General features: G+C 49.3%; 1 protein-coding gene across 2 annotated transcripts; it reads left to right on the forward strand.

Annotated features, from left to right (window-relative positions):
• Nucleotides 1-29: 29 nt before the first annotated feature.
• Nucleotides 30-15,092, forward strand: RAD17 (RAD17 checkpoint clamp loader component). 2 transcript variants are annotated; one of them, XM_059873735.1, is made up of 16 exons: nt 30-271; nt 2,750-3,019; nt 3,651-3,734; nt 4,420-4,576; nt 5,061-5,197; nt 6,316-6,368; nt 6,460-6,585; nt 6,670-6,739; nt 7,373-7,481; nt 9,496-9,690; nt 10,123-10,208; nt 10,492-10,638; nt 11,069-11,215; nt 11,914-12,034; nt 13,262-13,319; nt 14,335-15,092. In XM_059873735.1, the coding sequence occupies exons 1-16, from the start codon at nt 239-241 to the stop codon at nt 14,525-14,527; spliced, it is 1,986 nt and encodes a 661-aa protein (XP_059729718.1). In that variant the 5' UTR covers nt 30-238; the 3' UTR covers nt 14,528-15,092. The 2 variants fall into 2 exon arrangements, with proteins under 2 accessions (XP_059729718.1, XP_059729719.1); XM_059873736.1 differs by lacking the exons at nt 30-271; nt 2,750-3,019; nt 3,651-3,734 and having other exon boundaries at nt 4,440-4,576; nt 5,048-5,197.
• Nucleotides 15,093-20,805: the final 5,713 nt, after the last annotated feature.

Genomic DNA, 20,805 nt, shown 5'->3' on the forward strand with positions numbered 1-20,805 from the left:
CCCGGCGCGGCCAGGACAGCTAAGAGCCGGCGGAGAGGAAGGACCCCTGGGAGCCGTGTGAGGGGACGCGGCCGGGCCGGACTGAGAGCGCAGCGCCGGGAGCTGCCCGGGACACCGGGAGGAGTCACACGGGGCTCGCCCTGCCCCCGGAGCACCCAGGCACTCCGAGTCCCGGGGCAGCCAGTCCCCTGGCCTTGGATCTCCGGCCGGGCCCGGCGGGGGGCTCCCCCGGCCGAGGATGTCCGGCAGCGGCCCAGGACGGCCGGCGGAGGTGGGTGTGGGGAAGGGGCTCTCGGCGGCCCGGTCGTTCCTCCGTGGGCTCTGTATTTGTCCTGTTTCAGGAGGCGTTGTTCTGATTTTTGCTGAGAGAGATTCGGTTTGGTGGGGTTGTTGCGGGTGACTGTGAAATTCGGCCCTAAGCGGTGAGTCTGGCAGTAACGGTGCCAGGGCCGCCGCTCTGTCCCGGGCACGGGGCGAGGGACAGTCGCAGCTTGTCAGAGAAGCTCCCGCTGAGTCACAAGGTGCAAGAGGGACCCCCAAAACCTCCCGTATACTGCCCCACACCCCCCGGCTTTCCAAACTCTCAGAGAGGGGGCTAAAACCAGGGCTGGAAGATGTTAAGGCCAGTGAGCAGTGCTGCAGAGAGCAGGATAGACACGGTGAGACATGTAAGGACATGTCTGAGAAAGAGAGCTCCAGGACAGGGTGTTGATCTGGGCACTCTCAGTCACAGGAGGGAATCTCAGATCCTCAGGGTGCAGTCTGTGGGGTGGGGAGCACGAGGTCCGTGCACGACCTGCCTCTCACACAGAAAAACATCCGAGAAGCAGCCATGTCATAAACTCTGAGGGAAGCAGACTTTTCCTTTCAAAGTGGACTCTTTCCTTTCCCTTTCACTCAGGACAGATAGGAATCTGCACAGGCTCCTGCTCCCCTGGGGTGGCAGGAACCACCTCTGACAATGTTCCCTGCCTCACAGAGGCTCCTTGGGGCCTGGGGTCCCAGCCCTGGTCCAGTCCAGGGGATTTGGGGTGTGGCGCCTGGGCCCCATCACAGCCCAGGGCGGTCACATTGTGAGGAGGAGAGACCCCCAAAACCTGCCATAATCCACCCCACACCCCAGCTTCCCAGCCCCTCAGAGAGTGCAGCCAGGTCTGGTGCCAGCCCCAGAGCTGGCCAGTGGGACAGGACTGTGCACTGAGCCTCGTCCTGCAGCACTAGGGCTGCAAAACAGATGTGTTTGATAATGATCAGACAAAGAGATCTTAGCCAGAATTGTTCAGTATGCAGTGCAGGCACCATAGCCACTGCTCTAGTGCACTGTGCAGCCACAGCTGAAATGTGAATTATGTGAGCAGTGGGGATGTGAAGGAAAGGCTGGCCTTTACTTCTTGGAGGCATTTTCCAGCCTTGGTGCTTCTCTGAGTGTTGGGGTGGCTGTGTGACAGCTGCAAAAACAGCCACAGAGCAGAGAGTGACCTTCCTCAGCCAGGCTGTGTGCCCATGGCTCTGCAGCAGTGACCCTCAGATCACATCATCCCCCTGCAGCAGGAATCCCACACCCCCCAGGAAGGGAAGCAGCAGGAGGTGCTGCTGTTAAAATCTGGGACGGGGCTTTTCCAGTCTGAAGTGCTGCCCTGTCAGTCAGATGTGCCCAGGCTGGGCCAGCTCAGCAGCTCTGCAGGAGCTCTCCATGGTGTCACTTGGTTGTTCCTTCTCTGGGGATTTGTCCAGCTCTGCCACAGCTTCAGCTCCCTCTGAGGATGTGGAACTTTGGGATGGAGCCTGGTTTCAGCATTATTCACCCCAAAAGCAGCATGAGGCCCCTCCTTCATGTCCCAGGGGGCTTTGAAGCAGGGCCTTGCTGGAGTTGTGTGAGCCCCTTGCAGGCAGACCCCGTGCTCCAGCCAGCTCTGGGTGTGCTGTGTGCCAGCTCTCTGCTGTGTTGGCTCAGGGTTTCACAGCCCTTTGGGGAGGCAGTGTCTGTGCTGCCACTCGCATGTTCACCGTGGGGCGTTGGCACCCAGCCTGCTGCCCCACACCGAGGGGCTGCCACGGCCCCCGTGGTGTTACTGGGGCTGAGCCTGCCTCCCTGGCCCAGTGGGGTGTTCCTCTAATCCAGATTCAAACCCTGCTGCTGCTGCCCAGCACTGCTCCTTGTCCTGGCACGGGCTCTGGTTCAGCCCAAGCTGCCCAGAGCAGCAAACACTCCCTGATTTCACTGTACTGCCTCAATAACTGTCCTCTGCCAAATGTTTCTAACCTTGATGCACAAATGTTTGCATTGTAAATATTTTTTAAAAGCAGGGGGAAAAGTGCCACATACTGAAGACTACACAGAGAGTGTGAACATTACCATCATATAAAAGTGGTCTGAGTAAGCTGACGCTGCTCTTCCATTATTTCTTAATTCTTTGGGTTGGATGTGTGTTCATGGAGTTCTCACCTTGTTCTGATTTGCCAGTTTGCTGCAGAATACTCCTGGTACAATGATGCAGCTTTCTTTTTCATACAGAAGAATCATGGAACCCCAGACCAGCTGTAGTTGGAAGGACCAAAGCCCACGCAGCCCCACCCCTGCCACGGCAGGGTCGCCTCCCACTGTCCCGGGCTGCTCCCAGCCCCCGTGTCCATCCTGGCCTTGGGCACTGCCAGACATTGACAAAACGTGCCGTTTTCCAGAGCTAGCTGTGCCCGGCTGAGGGCAGGAGGGCGCTGCGTTCCTACCCAGCGGTTTGTGTTCCTGCAGGTGGCAGAGTGGCTGGCACATCCCTTTGATGGCTTCCTCGGGAGCACGGGCCCCTGTGCCGCCGCCGTGAGGCCGCGGAGGGGCGGCGCGGGCAGAGCACGCGGGCAGCAGCCGAGAGCCCCGAGCCCCGGGGCGGAGAAGAGCCGAGCCACAGCTCCTCCCAGGAAGAGAGCCAAGCCGGGAGCTGCGGATCCGCCCTGCGCCCAGCACGGCCGCAGCCAGGCCCAGGAGGAGCTGCCGTGGGTGGAGAGATACAGGCCTGAGAGCCAGGTGTGAGAGCTGCTGCTGGGCCAGCACGGGCTGTGCCTCTGCCCCAGCCTCCCAACACACCCTGCTGGTGGAGCACAGGGCTGCTGGGTCACTGGTGGATTCACTGCCTGCCAGACCCCAGAGAGCTCTCTCTCTGTAGCAGACACACGTTCCCCCAGGCTTCCTGAGCTGGAAAGCTGCTCGGGAGGTGCTGTTTCCTGTCACTTGTAAACTCTCAGACCTGTTCCTGAACTCCAGACACATCTAGTCCAAGAACTGGGGCAACCCAGCAATGTGGGATTTGCAGCAGTTACAAAAACCTCTGCAGAATTAGAGTAAAAAAAGTTAGAAGGACTAGCTCCAGCAAGAGCCATGAAGTATCCTGACACAGACAAAATTGTAGTGTTACCACTTAAAGAATAATAAATAGTTCATTATTTCCTGACTGCAAGGAATGGAAAACTGATTGTTTGAGGAAACAGGATGAGATGATCATCCTTAACTGTGGCATTGCTGCTGCAGGGCACACATGTAACTGGAGCACACACCATGTCTGTTGATATTTTATCCAACATTTATTCTGTTCTTTAATTTCATCATTGGAAACTAGGAGTTTGATATATAACTTTCACATATTCTAACCTTGTTTCAGAATGACCTTGCTGTGCAAAAGAAGAAAATTGAGGAAGTTGAAACCTGGTTAAAAGCACACATATTTCAGAGGCAGACAAAGCAGGTAAACTTGCTAAAATTGTAGCTGGAGGCATCAAACCATACAAACGAGCTTGATGCAATTTCAGGTTCAGAGAGAAACATCAACTGAGGGAGATAGCAACTGTGTATCTTGTGCATTGTAAGAAATACTCTAAGAACGTAGGTGACAGCTTGTACATTTATTTTGGGCTTATGCTCCTAAGAGATGGATTCTGATTTTGCTCACAAATACTGTTTTCTGGATCCAGTCATAAATCACAACTCTTCAGTATGTGTTTGGAGCTGCATTTTATCTGCCAGGTTGATTTTTAAGTCTTATGACAAATTTCCAGTTGCACTGAGCTGATGTAAGGATGGTGAGGATGTTTTTAATCTCAATTGATAAGAGGCATTCTTAGACACAAATTGCCAGCCTTGCCTGGTGTTTTCCAGAGCTGGTTCTTCAGGTGAGTGTCTGTTGTGTTGGCAGTCACATGCAATTTATTTGGCAGAGGCATTAGGAACTGAACAAGGCTCTCAGAGTCCTGGTCTGGTTTTCTCTGTCTGAGTACTCAGCAGGTGAATTAACAGCAGAAAATGTGTGGCTGGGTTTCACTGGGAGAGGATCACTACCAGAGAACAGGAAAAGCTCCACCAGTATTCATCCTTAGCCAACTGTCAGTCTTTATTTGTCACATCTGTGATTATGTTTTGTGTCTCTGTGTCAGGGTGGCTCTGTCTTGCTGCTGACTGGCCCTCCTGGCTGTGGAAAAACTACAACCCTGCAAATTCTAGCCAGAGATCTTGGCCTTCAGGTGCAAGAATGGACCAATCCACTCTCTTTAGACTTCACAAAGGAAGAACTGAGGAGCATGCTTGGCCATGGTAACTATGTTGGGGGTTTGCCTTTTTAACCTTTTATTTCCCCTTCCAGTTACTTTTGTGGGTTTTCTGTCTTGTATTTTTGTTTCATTTCTGTCTGTCACGTACGAAATCAGATCCGCATCCATCTAAGCCCATTCCTGAGTGTTTAATGAGAATCTTTCTGTGGCTTTTATCTGGAAAGGGATTTAGGTTATTTTACAGTGTTTAGTCCAAAATAATTGACAGTTCAAATCAGTATAGAGAGCTCTGTAATAGCCTGGATGTAATCTGAACCAAATAAATTAAAACAGGTAAGTGTCTCTGTCTGTATCCTCAGTTGAATTTCACCCTTTAAAAATTCTCCTGTGTTTGTCACCTGTTTGCCAAAGGGCTTGTTCAGTGCTGCTGTCAGAAAATAACATGGGTGGGTATTAGTTCATGTGGGTATTTATATTTTACTTGGTATAATATAGAATACATATTTTTAATTAGTTTTCTTTTTCAGACTCAAATTTTCATACGTTTCCGAGTCAGACCCAAGCAGCTCTCTTTCAAGATTTTCTATTAAGAGCAAATAAGTATAACAAACTTCAGATGCTTGGGGAGTCCTCAGAAAATGATAAAAAGCTTATTCTTATTGAAGTAAGTGAAAACGTGTGCAATGTTGTGTTTAAAACAGTACCTTTTGTTGCAATATTGTCATGCTGGCTGGCTTTAGATACTGGACTGGTGTTTCCCAAAGTTAGCCTGCTTTACTGCAGATGAGATCTTCCTTGCAGCTTGTGTCTCTGCAGCACTCTAGGGCCACGTCCTACCTGTAGTTAGTTATGCCACAGAAGCAAGTAGTGAGGCAGAAATAGGAGTCTGGTGTCAGCACAGAAATGCATAACAGAGTATCAAAAAGCAGAGCAATATTGAGAAGTCATTCCCACATTTCTGGATGATTTAATTTCTAGAAATATGTATGTGTATAAACAGGAAGAGTGGCAAACACACCACTGTTCCTGGTCTTTAGTGATGCAGGAGAGTGTAGGGGACTCTTGAGAATGAACACAAGCAGGAACAGCTGAAATTTAGCACTTTCTCCCTGGTTTTACACAGGTGGTGTTGTTCAGGGCACCAGTGCGAACTGAGGGTTTGTGGGCAGGTACAGGACAAGGCTTTATTTGTACTTGTGTAGAAGTGTGCTTCAACAGCAATTTCTTTCTGAACTTTTCAGTTGTTTTCCCAACAATTTCCCAAGGGAAATTTTAGAAATTGGTAGCCAGGTTGTCTGTAAACTTTCAAGACCAAAGCAGACAGAAATTCTGTAAGGTAATGCGATGTTCTGTAGAATTTAGGAAGCAGAGTCTCATGAGACTTGTCTTTATAAAGTCACCTTCTGGTGCAGGTCCTGTCACATCTCACATGGCTCCTGCCCTCTTCCCCAAGGGAGCTGCTTCCTGGAGTGTTTGTCCTCTGGGTGAAACTCCTGTCTTCAGGCAGTGTCATCACCCAAGGCTGTGTCTAGGGAACTGAGACGGCGAGAAAACATTTATTTGTAGATGATCATTCTCCTTAATGAGACACACTGTGCGTTGGGTTTGTTTCCCCCTGCTGCTCCTCTGACTGTCTCCAGTGTCAGCTGTGTTTAAATGTAGTTGACAGCAAGCAAACCAGGAGTTAAAAATGTGTGGCAATGTAGTCTGCCATGAGGATCAGTCTGTGGAGGAGAGTATTTACATCTGAATGTCATGACAGCAGCTCTTTGCTTTGGACAGGACATTCCTAACCAATTCTACCGAGATCCTGGCAGCCTGCATGAAATCCTCAGGTCAGTGGCAAATGAGTTGCTAATTGTGAGCTTTAGCGACTGGCAAAGCTGCAGTTTGATATTAATCACTTTTTGTTGTTCTGCTATGCAGGAGTTTTGTTCGTAGGAGTAGGTGCCCCCTCGTCTTTATAATCTCAGATAACTTCAGTGGAGACAGCAACCAGAGGTCACTGTTCCCCGCTGAAATTGTAGAGGAGTTGTCTATATGCAATATTAGGTGAGACCTTCTGCCTCATTAAAACATGATGCAGATCACTGAGAGGTTAGAAACTAATTAATTTGTTTTTATTGAATTCAACAGTTTCAAGCCTGTCGCACCAACAAATATGATGAAAGTTCTCAATCGAATAGCTGCAGCAGAAGCCTGTATGGTAAGTTGTCAAAGCTCTTAACTTCTCTGCAGGGCTAGGACCATATTAAAATGTTATTTTTCTTAGTGTATTTGATCTTTGATAGCAGAGCCCAACATCTCCCCAGATTAAAAAAACTTTTTCCCCAGAGCAACAGAAGCAGGAACAAGCTGGAAAGATACCTTGGTTTTAAGATCAGTTTCACTTGATCTGTAGTTCAAGTCTACAAAATTGCTTCTGAAAATTGTTCTGTTTATTACAGTAACTATATAAAGGAAACAAATAATAGGAAGAGATATAATCTTTCATGTATCCAGTGAGGCCAGAAGAGGTCATGAACCTAAATCTTATATTGTTCCTGAATGGTATTGATTACAAGCAGTATCGTATTGAGTGACACCTTGCAAAGAGTTATGTGCATTTTTCTCTTTAATATTGTTATATAAATTGAGACAGTGTGCTTAAACAAATTAAGTTTTTTAAAGTTTGCAGTATTCCGTGGTTTGAGCACATGGTGGGTACTCATGTGTCTGTTCATGGTGTGTGTCAGGGGTGGGTTCCCAGAGACATGTTTAAATACTCCTTTTCCTGCTCTTCTGTTGCTTTCAATATTGCTGTTTTCCCTGTTTCTTCTATTGCTGTTTTTCCTTGTAGAGCAGAGAGAATTACACCCCTGATAGAACTTCTCTGGAGTTGCTTTGCAGAGGTTGTTCAGGTGACATAAGAAGTGCAATAAACAGCCTTCAGTTTTCCTCTACAAAAGGTAAAAATGAAGGTTTTGTTAGGTGAAGTGATACTTTGACCATTTCTGCTGAAAACATGTTCTGTTCACAGCTGCAGCGCAGGTGGGTGAGTTGCAGAAACATTCTGGACACGCTTCTGTGGAGCAGGAGTAAACACAGGCTGTGTGGGGGTGTGAGTGGGGCTCAGCTGCTGCAGGCTGGGCTTAAACCATGACACGTGTGCATGTGCTGATGTGATTTGATTAAATGCCCCCTCTTCTTCCTGGTATCTCTGCTGTTGGTGTTTGTTGTTCCAAGTTTCTATGATGCAGCCTTGGTTTGAAAGGGATACTTTGATTGCTTGGTTTCTGCATTTCCTAAACTGCTGATTTTATGAGCTTTTTGCAAGTCAGTAGTTGTTAAGGACTTGGTGTATGTGAGTTGCATTTTTAAAAGTTGCACTCTGATGTGTGTTGCTCCTTCTCAGCACTGTGAAATGGTGACATCATTTATATTAAACTTAGGCCTAAGGAAACAGACTCAGCAATTCTCTTCTGCTATATGTGGTAGAGCTAGTAATGGTATTGTTTCTGTCAGACATTTTTTTCCTCCCATTTGCTTTGCAAATAGCAAATGTGCTCATGGAATACAAGATTAAAGGTAGTTTCAAGCCCATTTTTCAAGAGGGAGTGTTTACTTTGAGTTGAGGGTATATTGAAATTAGCTGGGCAGTGTTAGTTATGTTACACAAGGCAGAGAGTAACGTTTCTACATTTAACCTGCAGATGTTGAAGGTCAATTATTCTGATGATGTCTTCAGGTGTACCAGGCTTGGATTGTTCTGTGTGAATCAGAAAAACAGAGGATTGCTCTCAGTGGGGTGATTGTGCCATTAGTATGAGTGAATATTAGATTGGTGATGTCTGAGAAGAGCATACAGCATCTCAGTGCTGGACACATCCTCCAGAAAATCTAAATAATGTTAAAATAACCAGTTTGTGCAGTTTTTAATAAGTTACCTTAGAAATTGAAAACCACGATAGTTAGAGCTGGGGAGAAAATAAAGGCAGAGCTTCAGAGCTTCTGGTGTGTGGACTGTTGGAGTCACAGCACACTGAGCATTCTCCTCTCACATTTTCCCTAGCAGTGAGAAGGTGTTTGAACAGAACATCTGTAGCTGTGCAGGTGTTTCAGTGAGGTGGGTGATACTGTGCAAATCTGGGAGATTCCCCATCTCCTTGCTGGTCTCCTGAGCGTGCAGCATTTGCTTTTTATGTACATAAAGTGTGATTCTTCATGTGTGTATCTATGTGAGCACCATTGATACATTCATTTTGTAACTATTAATGGGTAGAATAGATCCATGGTAATTGTGGGAGAAAAGGAAAACAAATACCTAAAGGATCATTTATCTTAGCTCAGTAAGGAGCATTCAAATGCCACAAAATGAAATTGTGGGTGAAAAATTTCAAGTTTATTAACTTAGAGTAGAATAAGAGTTTTATTTCATGAAGCTCAAAACTTTGTGGAAGATACTAGTCAGTTGGAAGAATCACCTAAATGAAAGATTTTCTTTGCCACTTTATACTTCAGGGAGGGAGGTTATTGTAGAGATAATTCCAGTAGAAGACAGAATTGATAGGGAAACAGGATGCAACTGAAATAGCAGTATGCAACTGAAATATAATTTACAAATACTTGTATTTGTGCTTTATAAACATGAAATTTAAATGTGGTCAAGTGGGGAATGTGTCAGAACTACAGGGGATAAGCCTGAAAGTTTTTTTCAAAGACAGCTGTTCATTGTTCAGAAAAGTACTTGGTACCTCAGCTGTGGCTTAAGGGACAGAAGTGGAATGAAGTAATGAATGATGCTTATTGAGGTGCCTGGGTTGTGTTCCTAATAAATGAGTTTTCTCATAGTGCTCCCCTTGATACAGCCTGTTCTGTTCCTTTCCTTAGTACTGTTCACACAGAACATGAGCAGCAGCACAATAGAAAACTTCTGCAGATTCATGTACTCTGTCTTGATTTTATTTTTTATTGTATTAATAGGCTGCTCATTGGAGAAAGAATTTTGGTCAAAGAAGAAGAAGAGCTCCACAATAAAAAGTGATGAAACAGGAGTATCCAAAGTAAGAAAGAAAAGTAAATGTGATACCTCAGAAGACCAGGAGATACAAGCGATTGGTGGCAAGGATGCATCCATTTTTCTCTTCCATGCTCTGGGGAAAATTATTTATTGCAAAAGTAAGAAAACTTTGACTTACTCTCCCTTTCAGTGGGCAAAGCATGTCAGCTGCTACTAGCTGGAGTTGCTAAAGTAAGGCTTTGGATGGGCTGTGTCTGGGATGTTTGGTCAGTCACCAGAGCACAAAATCAGCTACATCAGGGTCCCTCATGCCACTGGCTGGGCACATTTTGGTAGTAATTCCCAGTACTGGCTCCAAAACCAGCTGAGAAGTAGTGAGGTGAGGGAATACAAAAATTACTTTGTTAGGTTTGTTATACGAAGCTTAATGCAGCGAATTGTGTGTTGGTGACTGTGTAGTATTGACTATAATAATTAAGGACCTGTGCCTGTCCCAGAGCTTTCTGGGAATGGAAAAGGCTGTATTTAGTGCTGGTGGAGCTGACAGTTGCTAACATTTGTGAACATAAAGCCTGTGCAATCCTTTTCAGGAGAAGCAGTGTCAGAAGCAGAGTGCCCTCAGCTGCCTGCCCACCTGTCCGGACAGCGCCGCGACACCTTGCTCATCCAGCCTGAGGTACAGCTGCAGTGGTCCCAGGAGCTCAGCTGGGCCCCACAGGAGTGGTTCACATCCCCAGCCACATGGGGCTCCTTACTGCTCTCACTTGGTGGGCCTTCAGCCTGACTTAGGGAATCACTCACCTGGGAGGGAGCACTGAGGCAAACCAGGCCCTTGTGTCTGGGCATCCCTGCACAGGCTGTGTGTTCCAGCTCCCTGACCTAGATGTATCACAGCTTTTTGTACAAGGGTCCTTCTCCTTATCCACCTGTAAAATCCAAACTTTTCTTCTTCCTGACAGGATATTGTGGAGAAATCACATATGTCTGGAAGCATGTTCAATCTATACCTTCACCAGAACTACGTGGACTTTTTTTCTGACATAGATGATGTAGTGAGAGCCAGTGAATATTTGAGCACTGCTGATGTCCTTTGCAGTAACTGGAGTGTAAGTGTCATCTTTGTATAGACACACACTTGTCTTTAAGTACTTTGACACTGAGCCTCTGGACTTTGCACTGTGTTTTTGGGAGTTTGCTACAAACTGAGGGCGTGAGTGATTTGAATTGTTTATAAATGCTAAAGTACATCAGCTGCAGAAGAGATGCAGAGCCAGTGTTTTGTCCAGCTTCTGTCAGCATTTTACACAGCATTTTACTATTTTGTAGTGTTTGTAGGATACTCTACAAAGTATTTTTGAGTAGAATATGTTTCTGCTAAGAAGGAATCAAGCTATTTCTTTTTTCTCACACAAGTTGCCTTGAACACAAGTTTTGCAGTAGTCTAAACTCCAGAAAGCTGTGTGTGCTGTCCCACTGTGTGTCTCACAGTGCAGATGAGCTGCCTGGAGCTCACCCAAGGCCCTGTTTCTCTCTCAGGCACGGCTGGTGATGGAGAGCTACAGTGCCTCCGTGGCTACCCGGGGGGTGATCCACTCCAACTCCTCCAGGGCCTTTGCCCACCAGCAGGGGGGCATGGGCTTCCGACCCTTCCACAAACCCCAGTGGTTTTTGATCAACAAAAAGGTAAATCCTTGATTTTGCTTTTTTCTTATTTCCTTTTCCCATAGGGTGTGACTGTTGAGTAGTATAGATCAAATGTGATCACTAACTTGCTAAACTTGTCAAATACCCTATTTTGAGATTATCTGGTTCTATAAAGCACTTGCTAGAAGAGCAGTCTGCATCACTCCTTTAATGTAAAAATAAATTGGAGGCCAGTGACAAAGTCTGATGCCTGTGTCCGAGCTGTCATGTTCCTGAGAGAGTCTTAGTCCTAAATTAATAGAGAGACAACTAAGTACTGTTAAGTATTTCTAGAACTGAGTCTGGTTTTGTGCAGTTTGAAGCACATTGAACTCTTGTATAAGTGTAAGAAATGTTTGCTGTTATGGTTTATATGTTTATCAGAAGTAGCTTGCTCAGGAGACACAGCAGGTCTTGGCATGTTTTTATTGGCAAAAAGCATTGGCCTGGCTGGGCTGGGAATTGTGTAATCAAGGAATATGATTGGGTTTTTTTTAATGCCCAGTAAAAGGCAAAGTTGAAGGATTCTACCATTTTTAAGATTGGCATGGTAACTGCTTACCTTTTCTTTATCTGGTCTCATTTTTCAGTAGTTCCCTGTAGCAGGCAGCAAGGAAGTCTGTGTGTTATGGTACAGAACATCTACATTTTTAATGTTTTACCAGGTTTTTCACTTGTGTTTCCCCTACCTCTTACAGTATCAGGAAAATTGCATTGCTGCAAAATCTCTGTTCTCAAGCTTCTGTTTACCACCTGAGTGCCTTCAGACAGAGCTCCTGCCTTATCTTGCTATGTTAGCAAACCCAATGAGAAACCAAGGTAAGATGGATCAAGGTAACTCTTGATCTTGGACTCTTTTTGCAGTTGAAACATTCTGGCAAATTTCATAAGCCACAAGGTCAATACTGTTTATGTTTTTGCCTAAGCATAAAACATTGTCCTGGCAAATGTTATGTAGGTGATGCCCAAGGATGCTTCCACTACCACAGCCAAAATTAGAGCTGCCCTGGTAGCTTGGGCAAACTGTAGTGGTTAAGGTGCTCTCTAGACTTAGGCCTTTGATCATATTTGCTGGAGGATTTCATGAGAAGAGTTTTGGAAACCCAGCTGCCAATATTGACTAGATCTTCTTTGCTTACTGATACCCTTCTAAAAAGACAAAGGACTCTGCATGATTGAATGTGAATCAAGCAAAAGCCATTCATTCAACTCTAAACATAGTTTATATTCACTTCTTGTCTTGGTCTACACAGCCATGCATTGTTTGATTGGCAGCTCTGCTTTGTCCACAAGGCAGCACACATCTTTTTATTAATCCAATTGCTCGAAGCTGTAAGCATCATTTTACTGGGGCTGACACCCCTTTGTCTGTTACCAACTTTTCTGCCTCTCCTTTCTTCTTGCAGCATCAGCTTTTTTATCCACAAAGATGACCTCATTCTTTAGTTCCAGAAAGTTAGGCTGGTTCATGTAGTACACATCCATTTTCCTGTGACTATGATCCTACACCTTTCCAGTAACAGCAACACACAACAGCTCAAAAAGGCCTTTCACAGATAAAAAAAGCAAAAATAAAAGTTTGCAGTGCATTAAAAAAAAAAAAAAGCTAAATCTGAGATAATCCATTAGCAAATAGGTAATGCAGAAAAATTTACTTTGTGTGGTACATAATGCAAAAATTAGTATTTAGAGAGCTGGGTCACTTATGCTGTTGTTAATTGTTTCTAATAAAAAGCATCATGTCATAACTAGGCCTTGACATCTGCATGAGTGAATTTTGTAAGCTGTGGAAAACCAGCTCTACGTGATAAATACACAGGGGGTGAATGTCAGGGATTTGGAATTTTGTGTGTAGGCCATCTGTATATATGTTGTGGTAAGCTGTAACAGTTTGGGGGGAGAAAAAGTTACATGCACCATGTTTTCGTATCTAAAATATTTCAAATATATTCAGGAATACTCAGCCAAGGTCAGTGTTTATTTTCTGGTATGCTCAGCTGTCTGTTCATTATGATCTGCCTGATACTGGTGGCTCTTTGTTCTTAGCTCAGATTGCTTTTATCCAAGACGTGGGGAGGCTGCCACTGAAAAGACATTTTGGGAGGTAAGCTGGACTTCTGTCTGCAGTTACAAAGTGAGACTGTCATATATGACGGGGAAGAACCCTATAATTACATAAGTCTGTCATGTGACATTCAAAGACAAAGTATTTTTAAAGGTTTATTCAATCTGAAATTAGACAGCTGCACTGATTTCATCTGGTAGAAGTTCTGCCTGTAAGGCTTCATAGAGTGCGTGGTTTCTCGCCAGGCTGTAGCTGCTGACTGCAGGGAACAGCTGGAAACCCAGGTGTTCCCTGTGGGGCTGCAGTGCCCTCCTCACAGGCTGTGTGTGCAGCCTCAGGTGACATGGCACAAGGAGCTCTTGTGAGCCCTCTGAATCAGAGACACCATTGACCCCAGCAGAGACTCAGCTAGACTTCTATGGCTGTGATGCCCCTGGAATTTAAAAAGTGTTTAATTGGTGTGGCTTTAGCAAAGAAACAACTTCACAGCTGCAGTGAGACAAACTGTCATCTCCTAACTAGCATATAGTTTGTTAAGGCATCTGACAGAGCATCTCCTCCTTGTCCCTGGTGTTGCTGCTGAGTTTAACTGTGAATTTCCAAGCTGTATTTCCAGGAACCACCCTGTTCCCCTGCTGTTGCATTAAAAGCCCTTTTGTTGTTAGTCAGGGAGGAAGGAGGGTGTCCCTAAGGTGTGTATTTCTTGTAATCCCCCTGGTCTGTGCCACAAGGTGTGACATTTCTCAAATTACCTGTAACTTCCTCGTGCCTTTTAAGTTTCCCTGCAGCATACCTGTGGATACTGACATTTTTTATCTGCATTAATAAGTTGGTGGGGTGTCACAATGTGTGATCCGAGGGGTGCTGCCCTGCTGGCAGCACTGCCATCCTTCTCCATCTGCTCAGTAGTACAGAGAAGTGCAGGTGTGCTGCTAGAGAGCACGGCGTGTTCCTGAGCAGCGCCTGCAGTGCCTCTGCCGGAGGCAGCGAGGTTCTGCGGGGCCCTGGGAGCAGCCTGGGCCGTGCTCAGGGTGCTGCTCCCGCTGCTTCGCAGGCTGCAGCTGGAGGCTCTGGGTGACAAGGACCCCGGCGTGCCGGAGCTGTCCCACGGGGACGGCGACCCCGAGGAGCTCCCCTCCAGCCAGTCCAGCGGCAGCGACCTGCCCGGCAGCCAGCCCCAGCCCGTGGCAGCCCAGGCCCTCCTGGAGGAGGAGGAACTGAGGATCGAGGAGTACGACAGCGACTGAGAGACCGCGACACGCCCCGTGCCGTGCCCGCAGCGCCGGGGAGCTCTGCCCAGCAGGGCCGGCGAGCCGTGCTGGAGGGCTGGTGGCCAGCCCGGGGCTGTGTGAGCCCGCAGGGAGCTCCCGGAGCCCTCCTGCTCTGCAGGGCCGGCCCGAGCCCAGGCTCCGGGGGTACCGGCCGCTTCTGCCTCTCCTGAGCCATGACACTGCCTGAGGGCGGTCACCAGAGAGAAATAAAGGACTGAAAGCAGTTTGAAAGAGACTCGAGATTAGCAGCGTCACTCTTAAATTATTTGTATTTTTACACGTTGTAATATACTTGGCAACTGTGCAGTGTGTTCCTGAGTACACATTCCATAAGTTGTCAGCATTTGGAGGGCTTACTCAAATTTACACTCAAAAAAACTGCTGTTTGGAAGTTTAGCCCTTCTGGAAAGAGGAGGCTGAAATTTACACCTGAAAAGTCACCATACTGATGATGTAAAGAAAACTTCTACTGTATTCATACTGTTTTGTACTCTGACTTACAGAAAACATTAATAAGATCTTCATGTCTTTATAAGTGGAACTAATGTTGTACCATGGATTATTTTGTATTTCTCTTGGAAAAATTTTTCATAACTTTTAGAGGGGAAAAGAAGTTGTACTTTGTAGGAAGTTAAATGTATAATGTCAGTTTTTCTCCTTGGCTTGCAGTTGTGCTGGGGGAAACACTGGTCTGTGTTTGGTAACTGACACGACTGAGTGCTGCGGTTAATGCCACAGAAGAGAGGAAAACACCAGCTTTGTGTGAATCACGTTGGCATTCCTGCATTGCTTACAGCCAGTTTAGTGACAGAAAACATGTGTTTATCCACCCTGACCTTGGGTCTATGCTGTGAAATAACAGTCTGTACCTGTCCTCTCTCAAGGGACAGGTGTAGTCTTTTCATCTACAGCTATTGCTTAATTTTGACGGGGCAAATGTCTCTCCTAAGTCTAAAATTCTGTCACAGCTGTACTCATTACAGCAAATCAGAATGTCCTTGGCTGTTTATGACCATTAACCCTTTTCCAGGGTGGTTTGGGTGGGCTGTTCCTGGGGTGCCTCCAGCACAAGTAATAACCAGGCACAAAATACTGTTTTTTATCTTGCAAGCACACTGCCACCTTCCTTTGTTGTGTCTTTTCAACTTTCTTTACAGTAGCACCAGGTAACTGCAGCTGCCGTGCTGGCCTTTCCCTTGGTAGGGCAGAAATCAACGCTCACCTGGCCAATCCCACCTGGCACCGTGAGCTACAGCGTGCAGAGCTGCTGTGCAAAACCTCTGTCATGTGAAAGCAACACCTGGGCACACACCAGGCCCCCGTGGCTCTGTCTGGAGCCTGAGTGCTGTGCAGTGCACAGTGAGCAGCACCAGGTGAGGCCGAGGCTGGGCTGGCAGCACGGGAGGGGCAGGAACGAGTGGCTGTGCACCCCCATGCCATTCTGGCTCCTCTCTGTCCCACCTGTGAGCTGGGGAAAGAAGAGAGCTGGGCTTCACACCGGGCTCAGAGGGACCTGGGGGTGCTGGCCAGCAGTGTGCCCTGGTGGCCAAGAAGGCCAGTGGCTCCTGGCCTGGATCAGGAATGGCATGGCCAGCAGGAGCAGGGCAGTGATTCTTTTCCTCCAGTCAGCACTGCTTGGGCAGCACCTCGAGTGCTGTGTCCAGTCCTGGGCCCCCTGTTTTGGAAGGCCATGGAGGGGCTGGAGGTGTCCAGAGAAGGGCAGCAAGGCTGGGGAGGGCTCTGCAGCACAGGTGCTGTGAGGAGCAGCTGCGGGAGCTGGGGCGTTTATCCTGGACAAGAGGAGGCTCAGGGGACACCTCCTCACCCTCTACAGCTCCTGAAAGGTGGCTGTGCCCAGGTGGGGCTCGGGCTCTGCTCCCAGGTGGCACGGACAGAACGAGAGGACACAGCCTGAGCTGCACCAGGGGAAGGCCAGGTTGGACATCAGGAAAAAATTCTCCACTGAAAGAAGGGCTGGGCACTGGAATGGGCTGCCCAGGGAGGTGCAGAGTCACTGTCCCTGGAGGGGTTTAACAAAGCCAGGGTTTACTTGATGAAGAGGTGTTGGGTCATAGCTGGGACTTGATGGTCCCAAAGGTCTTTTCCAACCTGGCTCAGGCTGTGATTCTGTGATTTAGGAGCATCCCCAGAAGGAAGGGTGCCTGTGCCTTCTGGGTGTGATCAGAGAGCTGAAAGTGCTCTGGGTGCCTTTGGGGAGCCCCATGGCTCACACTGGAACACCCAGCCCTGTCTCCATGTGAAGCCATGACTGGGGGCGGGTTCGGGGCTGCCCCTCACGGGAGACCTTGGCCAGGGTTAGGGACAGGACACACAGACATGGATGCAGGTGGCTGAGAGCACCATGGAAACACAACAGTTAAACACAATCAGTATTTTCCTTCTTCCCCTGATGCTGTGGGGACCAGTGTCCCGTTGTGATGTCACCTGCTGGTGGAGGGTGACAAACCAAGTATCTGACTGTGACACCACTGGGGGCTGTGCTGTGATGTCACATCCCTCCCCGACTGTCCCTGGCACTGGCAGGGCCAGCGTGGCTCCAGCCTGGACTGCTGCCAAGCGAGGCCCTAGGGCCTGGAGAGTCCAGCCAGGTGTCTCCTGGAGCCGTGGGCTGACACTGGGAATTCCCTGCCCGTGTCCCTGCCGTGGGCAGCCGGCACCGTGGCACTCACAGCACTGCAGGTGAGCCCACGGGGATGTTCCCCACAGGGAGTGCGGGGCTTGCGGAGCAGGGAGGGTGTCCTCCGGGGCCTGGGCCTTTCTCCCTGCCCTGCATGCTCCAGGACAGCCTGTGCCCACGGCCCCTCTCCATTCCACAGCGCGTGACATGCTCTGGAAGCGCTACAGAATCACAGAATCACCAAGGCTGGAGGAGACCTTCGAGATCCCCAAGTGCAGCAGCGGGCCCAGCACAGCGGCCGCTGCCAGCCATGGGGAGCGTCGTGTCCTTGTATCTCCCCGCGGCGCCGCCGGCCGCCAGCAAGGCCACGCAGACGGACTGGAACTGCCCGCTGTGCCACAGCGTGGAGGGCGACACGGCCGCCGTGCCCTGCGGCCACAAGTTCTGCCTGGGCTGCCTGCTGCGCCACACGGCCGGCAGCGCCACGTGCCCGGTGTGCGCCAGCCCCGTGCTCAGCGCCCGCTTCTCCGTGCTGGGCCGCAACGATTTCCTGCAGTGCCTGCTGAGCCCGGCCGGAGCGCCGCCCGCGCCCGCCAGCTGGGCCCGCCGCGCCCTGTTCCGCCTGGTCCACACCGGGCCGGCCGCCCCGCGGGCAGCGCCCGCCGCGGCTGAGCCGGCGGGCCCGGAGGCCGAGGAGGAGTTCCCGGTGGAGCTGTGGGCAGAGCTGCTGCACGGGCACGAGCATCTGCTGGAGCCCGTGCGGCCCTGGCTGCGGCACAGCCTGGACACCATCTACGGCCCGCACTGGTGGGAGGCGCGGCAGGTGGAGACCATCGCGCTGGCCACGCTGTGCATCTGCGGCCCGGACCGGGCCGAGCTCACGCACATGCTGCAGAGCTACCTGGGCGACTACACCGCGCCGCTCATCCACGGCCTCGTCCACGTCGCCGTGCACGGCTGCAGGCAGGCCTGGCTGCGGCGGCGCTCGCCGCCGGCCCCCGAGGACGAGCCGGACGAGGCCGAGAGCCCCGCGGCCGGCGCCGGCCCCTCTTCGCCGGGCGGGACCCCCGGCCTGGCTCCGGACCCCGCAGGGCCCGGCCGGGGGGAGCGGCCCGGCCAGCCCGAGCCCGGGGGAGCCGGCCGCCCCCCGGCCGCCCCCGCCGGGCCGGAGCGGCCCCGCGGCGGCCCCGAGCAGCGCCGGGCCCGGGCCGGGCCGCAGGAGGACGCGCCGCCGGCTCCGGGCCCCTCGGCGCCCCGGCGGGGCAGGAAGCGCCGGCCCCCGGCCCGGCCCCGCGTCACCCGGAGCTCTGAGGGCAGGAGGGCGCACAAATCCCGGCGCCCTTTGAGGGTCGGAAGGAGGAAACCAAGGAGGAAATAAAATAGTGCCATTTCCGTGACACAGTTTTCCCCCTCTCCTGAGGGCCGTTCCATCGTGCCCACCTGTGAAAAATGCCTATTTTATGATTGGCTTTTGGCAAATATTACAATTAATATTACATGTGTTGTGTTAGAAAGGTATGCTGTATTAATTCTCTTAAGTAGTGTGGTAAATACAGTTTTAGGTTATAACAAATTGTTAAAATAGGAAACTATGCTATGTAGGATACTTTTTTTTTCTAAAGAAAGGACTCACAGTGAGATAGCAGCCACAGGACATCTGAATCTTTCAGAGAAAGAGAATTTATTGCTCCATTATCAGGAGAAATTAACTACTTCCTGCCTCACTCAGCCATTCTTAATCAGGCTTACGAGAAAGAAGCTGACCCTGCCCAGACAGAATCCTGGGTTTGAATAGAATTGATGCACCATGTGTGAGGTGTATGAATGTGCAACAGGCTGTTGCTTTTAAGGGTTAATCCTCTGTTAACCTGGGGCCTTTTTGGGCTTGTGCTGCCCAAAAAAAGGTACCCAGACTGTCCCTAACTCTTTGTTTTTATTGTCCCATATTGTCCTAATCCAAATTGTCCAAATTACTATTACTCTAATTATATTGCTATTTTTCTCACCATTTTATTATTATTCAACTCTTAAAGTTTTAAACACAAGCAGTTGGTGTTTTTCACACCACCGATGGCTCCTGCAGCCGCTGGAGAGCCTGCGTGAAGCCGTGAGGAAGTGACTCCTGAGTGCAGAAAAAGATTGCTGAGTCGTGTTTGGCCAGAAGAATTCCCATCCCCTTTCAGGACCCTTCAGTCAGCCTGTTGTTGACATCTCTCTCCTTTAGCGATGAGAAATCATCAGTCTTTTGCAAGCAGGGGCTTGGGAATTGCCCAGGAGCCCTGGAAGGGCAGGAGAAGGCAAAGGGGCAGAGGTGATGAGCCCACGTGGCTCCCGCAGAGAAGCAGGCTCTGCTCAGTGAGGGTTTGCAGCTCTCTCTCGCACGCTGGGGTGCGTGCTGAGGCTGGGAGCGCCTTGCTGTGTAGGGGGATAGAATATGTGAAAATAAAGATAGTGCAGAAAGTAATCTCACCCCTGAGGAGTTGCAGCTGGGCCAGTTAGCACAGGCTGGGAACAGGCCTGACTTTAACAGGCCACGGCTGTAATCTGTGAGAAGAAGAGAGCTAGAAAAGAGTGGGGTGGCTGGTTGAGAAGGGAACTGGAGTCAGTTGGCTCTTTGTGAAGAGTCAGTACTCTGAGGAGCAACCCACGAGGAACACCAAGAAGGGGTGATGTTGGGGAAAATGAAACAGGAAAGCCTTACAAGTATGATTGCCTGGCAAAAGATTTTGAGAATATAGAAACTATAAGCGAGATTGAAATGAAAGCAAGCTTTGGCATCCCTTAGTTACTGAACAAGAGGAAAACAATGGTGTGGCCGGCTGAAGGTAATCTCCTTTTGATGAAACAATACTCTCTGCAAGCAGGCAGGTCCAAGGGTCAGAGCAGACCCTGCCAGCTTGGCAGAAGGGGTCCGAAGAGTAGGTTTTAGAGTTTAAAATGTAGCACAGTGTGGTAATGTAGTGATTCTTATAGGCTGTATGTAAATGCTATAGGATTTGTATGCTGTACTAGATTGGTTAGTGAGAATCAGAATATTCAACACAGAAGATGATTTATTGTAATGGGAACTTCGCTCGCTCATACTCTTGCTTTTGATCTTGCTCTTATACTCTTGCTTTTACTCTTGCTCTCTTGCTTTTACTTACTTTTCTCTGCTCTTAGCTCTTGCCTTTTTACGTTATTACCCTCTCATCCTTTCTCTTCTCTCGGGCCTGCTCCGAGCTGCAGCTGGCAGCTCCCAGCAGGGCCCTGCACCCACGCCCTTTGCAATAAACCCCAAGTTCCACGACCTGGCTTCAGAGATCTCTCGTCTCCATCCGTCCCGACCGTGCTACCTCCAGTCTCGCCTACAGGGTGAAGCATCTGTGACAAGGGGACAAGAGTGTGGAATCCCTTCGATCAGACGGCAACGCTGGTGGGGCTTTTTGCCGGGCGGCTCGGGGGTACGGAGGAGCAGCTGCAGGAGGAGAGTGAAATGAACACGGCAGGAGACTTTCCTCCTTTTATTAAAGTGATCAGCTCAAAGTGGGGTTTTTAGCAGATCTGGGGAGTTCTGCCGCCGCCCCCAGCAGTGACTCAGAAGAGGAGGATTGGCAGTTCTATCCCCTAGATGCCA

The sequence above is a fragment of the Haemorhous mexicanus genome, chromosome Z, assembly GCF_027477595.1.
Source record: "Haemorhous mexicanus isolate bHaeMex1 chromosome Z, bHaeMex1.pri, whole genome shotgun sequence".
Lineage (NCBI taxonomy): Eukaryota > Metazoa > Chordata > Aves > Passeriformes > Fringillidae > Haemorhous > Haemorhous mexicanus.

Bases quoted from the DNA above. Each gene is read 5' to 3' on its own strand.
- RAD17 (XM_059873735.1), top strand. From the start codon at position 239: ATGTCCGGCAGCGGCCCAGGACGGCCGGCGGAG. The intron at 9,691-10,122 runs GTAAGAAAACTT...AATCCTTTTCAG, and splicing joins GAAAATTATTTATTGCAAAA to GAGAAGCAGTGTCAGAAGCA. The intron at 10,209-10,491 runs GTACAGCTGCAG...TCTTCCTGACAG, and splicing joins CCTTGCTCATCCAGCCTGAG to GATATTGTGGAGAAATCACA.